Genomic DNA, 9,361 nt, shown 5'->3' on the forward strand with positions numbered 1-9,361 from the left:
CTAGAAAAATGCTTGTTTTTGCCCCTTTTTTGGCCCCTAATTCCTAAAATTTTGAGGCAATTACCCCCAAAATCAATCCCAGCATTCCTTTTGTGATATGGAACCTTGTGGTACAATGTCAGAGAGATCCATACACTAACACACAAGTTATGTCTGGAAGTTACAAAAATGCTTATTTTTGGCCCCTTTTTGGCCCATAATTCCTTTACTGTTGGTACCATAACCCCCAAAATCAATCCCAACCTTCCTTTTGTGGTATTGAACCTTGTGGTAAAATTTCATAGAGATCCATTCACTTAAACTAAAGTTAGAGTGGGAAAACCAATGTGTCTTCGGACGACGCCGGACGACGCCAGACGATGACGACGCCAACGTCATACCAATATACGACCACAAAAATTTTTTTGCGGTCGTATAAAAATCTGTTTATAATTATTTTGAAACTTTCGGATGCACAGTTAAGGTGCACATGCTAAGATACGTAACCAACATGGTTTGGATTAACCCAAATAATCCAGTTGTTTTATTCCAATTATTCCAATGAGAAACGGCAGTGGATGGAGGGCGCTGAATCCTTTAAAACTTTTAAAAATTTAGCACCCCACCGCAAAATGTAAATATCTGTGTAAATATCTGCTAAGTGTTAAACATATATCCCAGGTGGGAGTGCTCCGGTATATAACGAAGGAAAATACCTGTACAGAACATTCGAGTTAGTTTCGGATTATAATTAAATTAACGCATGCGTACTTCCAAATATACTTTAATAAAATGCTCCGCTGGGGCGCAGCTTGATACGACCGCAGAGGTCGAACCCTGAACAGTTGGGGCAAGTATGGACACAACATTCAAGCTTGATACAGCACTGAATTTGGATTGTAATTAAATATTTGACACAGCATAGGTTTCTCACACAGAATGAAAGTGGTCTAAGAACTTAAAAATTTTTAATTTACCTATTCAAACCATATCATTATTATTTGCTTTTATATATAAATCAGAAATAACCAAGTTAAAATGGAAAACTTTTTAAAGAAAAAAAAGGAAAAAAAAATCCCCCCCCCCAAATTTTTTGAACCCCCTTATGATTCATCACCCCCAAACTCAATCCCAGCTTTCCCTTTGTGGTATGGTACCTTGCAGTACAATTTCAGAGAGATCCATACACTTGAACACAAGTTATTGTCTGGAAACTAGTAAAAAAATGCTTATTTTTGGCCCCTTTTTCCTAAACGTTTTGGGCAATTACCCCCAAACTCAATTCCAGCTTTTCCTTTGTGATATGGAACCTTGTAGTACAATTTCAGAAAGATCCATACACTTACACACAAGTTATTGTCATGAAACTAGAAAAATGCTTGTTTTTTGCCCCCTTTTTTGGCCCCTAATTCCTAATATTTTGAGGCAATTACCCCCAAAAATCAATCCCAGCATTCCCTGTGTGATATGGAACCTTGTGGTACAATGTCAGAGAGATCCATACACTAACACACAAGTTATGTCTGGAAGTTACAAAAATGCTTATTTTTGGCCCCTAATTCCTTAACTGTTGGTACCATAACCCCCAAAATCATTCCCAACCTTCCTTGTGTGGTATTGAACCTTATGGTAAAATTTCATAGAGATCCATTCACTTAAACTAAAGTTAGAGTGCGAAAACCAATGTGTCTTCGGACGACGACGACAACGACGACGCCAACGTCATACCAATATACGACCGCAAAAAATTTTTGCAGTCGTATAAAAAGTGTGGGAATCAACTAAGATATATTAATACACATGTTTCATTGAACAATCACTTACACAAGCATAAGATACTAATCTAATACTTTCAAAATTCTTATTAACTGATTCAATTGATGTACAAATACCTTTCAAATTATTTCATAAATAGTAAATCATTATAAATTTTGATTTACAAAGGAACTATATGCAAGTGTATATCTAAAATAAAAGGGTCATTCGACCAATCTTTTCTTAATTTAAGGGCAAATAACATGTTAAAAGTTGGCAGTTGATGATTAAAGTGGTGTAGAAAGTTTCTGCAAGTCATAAAAACACATAATTAGTTTCATGATATGTCTTCAACTTAGTATTCTGCACCATCTCCAAAACCAGAGTGATCGCATAGATCCAGCATGGCTGAATCAAAAATGCTTCTTTCGAATGTCCGTCAACATCAAGGACAACGAACATGCACATTATTTTCATTTTTATCCACTGTTTACACGAGTCATTATTTAGGACAACTGCCTATATCGGAAGTTATCATCATTGCCTCGTTCTAAACAATTATGACAATGTAGGGTAGCGGAATCTGCTGAAGTTTACCGATTGTACTTTGTCCATCAACACTTCACAGCTTTATAACGTATGAACAATTTATCACGAACGTACACAAAATCGAGAAGGAATTGTCTTATACCTGTTTCTATATCCTGTAAAAATATGTAGTTCTTAAAAACAAAGAATTTATACATGATATACGTCTGTTGCCAAATACCAAAGTATACTAAGACCACAAGGACCTCATTAGGGGATGTGCACGATTGTGATTTGACTGTTTGACAGTTTTTCATTTGTGATTCTTGACCATAATATTGAAAGTCAAACATCACAATTGTTTTAGATTGTATATGTTACTGCCAATTTTGGGATATGTGCAGAAAATTCTTTTTAGAATGTTTTTTAACTCGATGTTGATTCCTCGTCTGTAACTTGGAATTTAGTTCAGTACCGAAAAACATGTAAATAAATTGTCATCACTTTATAGTAACATATATGTGATGATGGAACTATTTTTATGTGAACATACACTATGGTCTGGTGCTGTCAACAATCATGAATGAACATATGAAGCTTATCATATCCTGATGGTACTTACAAATAGAAATATTTATTTCTTTGGTTCATAAATTTAAATAAAAAAACTTTATTGAATCTGGACTTTATTTTCAACTTTATTCATGTAACTAGAAGAAAATTCAAGCAATGCACATATGTGATGTTGTCAATAATTACACATGTTATTGATAAAATAAATTTTTTTTATTAAACAGACCATTTTTTGCCATATAAAAATAAGATGTGGTATGATTGCCAATATGACAACTCTCCACCAGAGACCACATGATGTTGAAGTTAATAGCAATTATAGTTCACCCTACGGCTTTAACACGGATCAAAAGCCCACACCGCATAGCAAGCTGCAAAGGGCCCCAAAATGATGTTTAAAAAAAATTCAAATGTAAAAACCAACAGCCTGATTTATGTACAAAACTATAAACAAACAAAAATTTGATAAACAGCAACAAACGACAACTGGGACAGACACATTTAGAAATTGACATTGAAGGTCGGTTGAGAACTAAACTTTACAACTAAAAAGATGATTTCAGCTTCCAAATTGTGAAACTTTCCATTTCTATGAAGCAAAATTCTAGCAGAGCCTGCATTTGAAGACCATATCTCCCAGTTGATATGATATTCCAGAGCTTGCATTTCCTATCATGATTTCCCTTGATAGAGGGTTGCTGCTTACAAGGAAGCTATTAAAGCAAGAGTTCCAAAAGGTGAAATTGAAATCATCTCTTGGAAAATTGTTAGGTAACCTTCATGAGTTGTTGACCGTTATGGAATATCTGTTTCACAGATGATGACGGTTATTTTCCAATTGTCGTTACCACAATCCTGACCCCTTTTTTCATGAATGTCATGTACTGAATCAGACTTATTACTGGGCTTCTACTTACATGAGCAACACAACGGATACCACATGTGGAGCAGTATCTGCTTACCCTTTCGAAGCACCTGAGATCACCCTCGGTTTTTGGTTGGATTTGTGTTGCTTAGTCTTTAGTTTTTATGTTGTGTTACACATGTTTATTGGTAAAAGAAGGCGTCCAGAATCAATTTTATAATAGTCAAATTATCTTCTGTTGTATTTTTCTGGATGCTTTGGTATATCCTCTTTCTGAATCATATTTTTTTTCAACCTGTGTCACATTCTAAAATATGATGTCCCATTTTATGTCATGTCCTAATGGACAGACCCATGTGCATTGATTTTATGTTGATAGTCCATTATACAAAGCTTTACTACAAGTAACACATAAACTTAACATGATCCAAGGAAATGAGGTCAAGGTCAAGATAAACCAAACGAGAAATACACGTACACCTTACAATCATTCAATAAACCAAACATAGTTGACCTATTGCTCATTGTTTCTAAGAAACAGTCTTAAACAAAAACTTAACATTGACCAATGAACCATGAAAATGAGGTTAAGGTCAGATGAACCATGCCAGAGACATGTACACCTTACAATCAATTTAGGCATTAAATATAGTTGAACTATTGCTTATAGTATCTAAGAAACAAACTTAACCATGAAAACTTAACATTGACCAATGAACCATGAAAATGAGGTCAAGGTCAGATGATACCTGCCAGACAGACATATACACCTTACATGTACAATCCTTCCATACATTAAATATAGTTGACCTATTGCTTATAGTCGAAGAAAAACTGACCAAAACACAAAAACTTAACACTGAGAAATGAACCGTGAAAATGAGGTCAAGGTCAAATAAAATCTGTGAGACTGACATGTACATCATAAAATATTTCCATACAACATTTATAGTTGACCTATTGTATATAGTATTAGAAAAAAATTTGTAAGGGTTCCGCGGAACCCAGTGTCTCGCCTACTTTTTGCTGTTAATCACAGGCTCAACAAAAATGAGGAAAAAAATTAATAAAAATATTCCTCTCTATACTATCTTTTGATTGTAAGTAGCTTCTGTCCAAGTTTGGTAAAAATCCAGGATAGTTTATGAATCTAATAAATGTTTTAAAAAACTTAAACTGCAGACTGTATGTAATGTTAACTGGAAGAAAAACTAAGTCCATTTATAAGTAAAATACGGAAAAAATGGAACAAAATTTCCTTCTGGATACTAGCTTTTAATCATAAACAAGCTTCTGTCCAAGTTTGGTACAAATCCAGGTTAGTTTAAGAAAGTTGTTAAAATTTTAACACTTTAACCACAGAGTGAATGTAATGTTAACTGGCAGAAAAACTAAGTCCATTTATAAGTAAAATACGGAAAAAAATGGATTTTTTTTTTACAAAATTTACTTGTTGATACTATCTTATGATCATAAACAAGCTTCTTTCCAAGTTTGGTAGAAATCCAGGATAGTTTAAGAAAGTTATTAAAATTTCAAAAACTTTAACCACAGAGTGAATGTAATGTTTCCTGGCAGAAAAACTAAGTCGATTTATAAGTAAAATACAGAAAAAATGGAATTTTTTTTTAACAAAATTTACTTTTTAATATTACCTTATGATCATAAACAAGCTTCTGTCCAAGTTTGGTAGAAATCCAGGATAGTTTAAGAAAGTTATTAAAATTTCAAAAACTTTAACCACAGAGTGAATGTAATGTTTCCTGGCAGAAAAACTACCTAAGTCTAATTATAAGTAAAATACTGAAAAAATGGAATTTTTTTTTTACAAAATTTACTTTTGAATATTATCTTATGATCATAAACAAGCTTCTGTCCAAGTTTGGTAGAAATCCAGGATAGTTTAAGAAAGTTATTAAAATTTCAAAAACTTTAACCACAGAGTGAATATTTGTGGACGCCGCCGACAGAATGTAGGATCACTATGTCTCGCTTTTTCGACAAAAGTCGAAGGCTCGACAAAAAGTCCAAAACTCAAAAACTTAACTTTGACCACTGAACCATGAAAATGAGGTCAAGGTCAGATGACACCTACCAGTTGGACATGTACACCTTACAATCATTCCATATACCAAATATAGTAGACCTACTGCTTATAGTATCTGATATATGGACTTGACCACGAAAACTTAACCTTGTTCACTGATCCATGAAATGAGGTCGAGGTCAAATGAAAATTGTCTGACGGGCATGAGGACCTTGCAAGGTACGCACATACTAAATATAGTTATCCTATTACTCATAATAAGAAAGAAATTAACATTACAAAAAATGTTGACTTTTTTTTTCAAGTAGTCACTGAACCATGAAAATGAGGCCAAGGACAATGGACATTTGACAGACGTAAATTTCGTAACATAAGGCATCTATATACAAAGTATGAAGCATCCAGGTCTTCTAGCTTCTAAAATATAAAGCTTTTAAGAAGTTAGCTAACGCTGCCGCCGGATCACTATCCCTATGTCGAGCTTTCTGCAACAAAAGTCGCAGGCTCCAAAAAAAAATGAGGTTTCATAGGAAAATGTAGGAATAATATCTATGATATCTTTTGTTTAGCTTTTTTTTAGTAAGGTCAATTCAATAGATAACAACTTGTTTTACACAACGAATGCAGAATAATTTATTTTTTTCCCATTTGGAAACACAATTTGAAACGGCGATTTCCTTAATTTGAAACAGGGTACCGATGCTTTTTATAAACCCTGTAAATGTTTATATCTAAATAAAGTTTCCAAGATTTTTATATGACACTGAATAGAGTAATTTCCATCATCTTATTATAATTAAGTTTAATTCTCCTATCCAAAAATGGAGAATTCAAAAAATTTTCAGCAAATAATTTTGATATTTATGTTTTAGAAGGCAGAGATTAAAATATATGCTCTAGTGAAATACTTGAGCTCAACTTTGGCTCTTTTGCAGACTTCAAGCTGTCATAAATATTGTGTAAACGTGTGGAAATAGAGTTTTATGATTCAGTGACTTTAAACTGTCTCAGTTTTCAGGGTTTTTTTTAATCCCAATCTCTCAAATCCAACGGGATATATTTTTTTCATGGGTATATGGCCTTTGTTATTTAGAAAATTGGAACTGGTATGAGGACAAGGTATATTTTTTTTTACAAATTCAATCATAGACACGAAATGGTGTATTGTTTCATGTTGGGTTTATAAATGAACCTGCCCCACACCATTGTTTTCTTTCTTTTGATTCCCTCTTTTTTTTTGCCTGCAACTATATATATTACCTTGTAGGGGATGGAAATGAAGATTTCCTAGGGGAAGTGCTGCCATTTTCAAAAGCTACAAGGAACACTAATGATGATTGGAGCCTATTGTTAATACACCAATCTAGAGTTCTTTTACATGAATGAATTACTAATTTGGCGAAAACAGTAACAATCAGCTCTTACTGTGACGCAATCTACACCTTATTGCTTTTTGTCCACCCTTACTGGCCTTAGTTACGAAGGTTCCTATAAAATTTTGACGCCACAAAGGAAAAACGATTGTTGTATGAAGTTCAAAGTGTCGCAGATTCCCAAATAGCGATATCAACATGATCAAAGGTCTATTATTTATAAGTGTTGTATTGTGAAAATCAAGATGGTACCAGCAAGATTCAAACCAATCTCGGGATCTAAAGGCAGTGCTATAACTGACTGAACCAAAGAAGATCTTCCCCAACTCAACCAGTAAGATTACCTTTAATAAAAGGCTTTATATCTCCAGTTATACATCATAAGTGTTGTGACTTCTGACACATATGGGAACTGCACTCGAGACACAGCATACTACCAACCCTATCTTGAATGTCAGGCCATGCTAATATAGCCAGAAACAGGATAGCGGACCAGTTGGCAAAAGATGCTGCAAAAGAGGCCTAATCACTACACGACCAATTTAATGACAACAATGTCAGATGTAAGAAGTGCAGTCAAGATGTCTACAAAGTTCAAATGGCAAAGTAGATGGACAATTAGTGAAAGTAGGAGACAACTTTTAAATCTAGTACCTATTGTTGGGAGGGATGTACAACTGGACACACCAAACCCCTAACTAGGAAGAATTTTGTCAGAATTGAGAACAGGTTACAGCAGATTAAATAAATACAGAAACTAATAGGTCATTCCCTTATGCCATATTGTGAATGTGGCGAAGAAGAAACAACAGAATTGTTTTTTACTATACAGCCCAAGACACCATCATGAAAGAGAAGACATGCTAAGAAAGATGTAAATGCTGAAAATCTGGAAAGACATACAATCATTATCGTCATCACCAAAGAAAGAAGCATACGAAGCAATAGCTCAAATTGTAGGAGAATATATAGCAAGATCAGGACGATTTCAAGAACTAGCAAGCCCTGAATCCTGATCCTGCACCTAAACAAATATTCGAAAGTACCCCAAGTAATTAGCATGTGCAACGGTGTAGCACAAGAGGAAAAACAGTACTATCAGTAGAGACAGGTTGTGTCAACTTTGACCTTAGGATCAGGATCAGGCATGAATGTGAAAGTAGTCTTTTAGTAAGACAAATATTGAGAACTTTTCATAGTATATATCGGTAGCACTGACTGGTATTGATAGCTGCTCCTGTACATGTATGACTTATTGCACTATTGTATTATAAATACCAGTGTTCGAGTGTTCAACTAAAGACAGAATACTCAGCTTGCAGATTGAGGCCATAATCTGACTCAAGCAGATATCAACCTGTCACCTTATAATTAAGAATATTCATTTACTAATTTACAATTCTGTATAATTGTCAAAACAATAACAATGGACATAAATATTGAGAGGATGAGATCTTGGTTGACATTGCGTATGTTTGAGCAGCAACTTCCATTCAGAAAGTTTTCTGGAATTTGTACCTGTTGGTAGGTCGAGTTTCATCCATTTAAAGTCATTTAAAAAGCTTAAAATATAAAAATCTCTGCTGTCTGCTCTGTAAATGTTATTAAAATGGCGAGGAAATATTCATGTGACACTATTAGCCAATCGAAGAAGGCCATTAAAAATCTATTCGTCGCGGGAAAACCTGAAGGTGAAAAATTATGTCCGATGCACCCGTATCAAAAAATATTTTTACTATCCACACCGGTCACTGCGATTCGAATATATCCATACTAAACTAGAAATGAAAAGTAAATAAATGTTATTTCTAGCATATTCATGTTAACCTATTAAACATAGAAAAACGTGAAAATAATTGAAATTAAAAGAAAAAGATGATAGCGCTATTTTATCCGATATCAAGTACTCATAAAAATCCTGAGATATTTTTTCTACAAAATTGGGAAAAGTTCTAGAAAAATGTTCAGACTGGTTAGTAGATAATAACCTGTCATTACACATAGGAAAAACTGAATGTATGCTTTTTGGATCTCCAAAAAAGATTAGGCAAAATATTAATTTTCAGGTCAAATGTAATGATCACCTTATCAAAACAATTAAATTGTGAACAAACAGTTTCCAATATTATAAAAAAAGTTAATGCAAGATTAAGATTTTTATATAGAAATGCAAAATGTTTGGATACTAGATCAAGGATGACTCCCACATCACCTCTGATACAATGCTATTTCGATTAGTCT

At 33.9% G+C, this 9,361-nt stretch overlaps 1 protein-coding gene across 1 annotated transcript in view; it reads right to left on the reverse strand.

Moving 5' to 3' along the window:
• The window catches only part of LOC127710650 (RING1 and YY1-binding protein B-like), a 62,423-nt gene extending 53,676 nt beyond the window's left edge, over nucleotides 1-8,747 (reverse strand). The window contains exon 1 of the mRNA XM_052216596.1: nucleotides 8,639-8,747. Coding sequence (XP_052072556.1) covers nucleotides 8,639-8,664 — 26 coding nt within the window. The 5' untranslated portion in view covers nucleotides 8,665-8,747. The remainder of the gene's footprint in view (nucleotides 1-8,638) is intronic.
• Nucleotides 8,748-9,361: the final 614 nt, after the last annotated feature.

This window comes from Mytilus californianus, unplaced genomic scaffold (assembly GCF_021869535.1).
Source record: "Mytilus californianus isolate M0D057914Y unplaced genomic scaffold, xbMytCali1.0.p SCAF_1, whole genome shotgun sequence".
Lineage (NCBI taxonomy): Eukaryota > Metazoa > Mollusca > Bivalvia > Mytilida > Mytilidae > Mytilus > Mytilus californianus.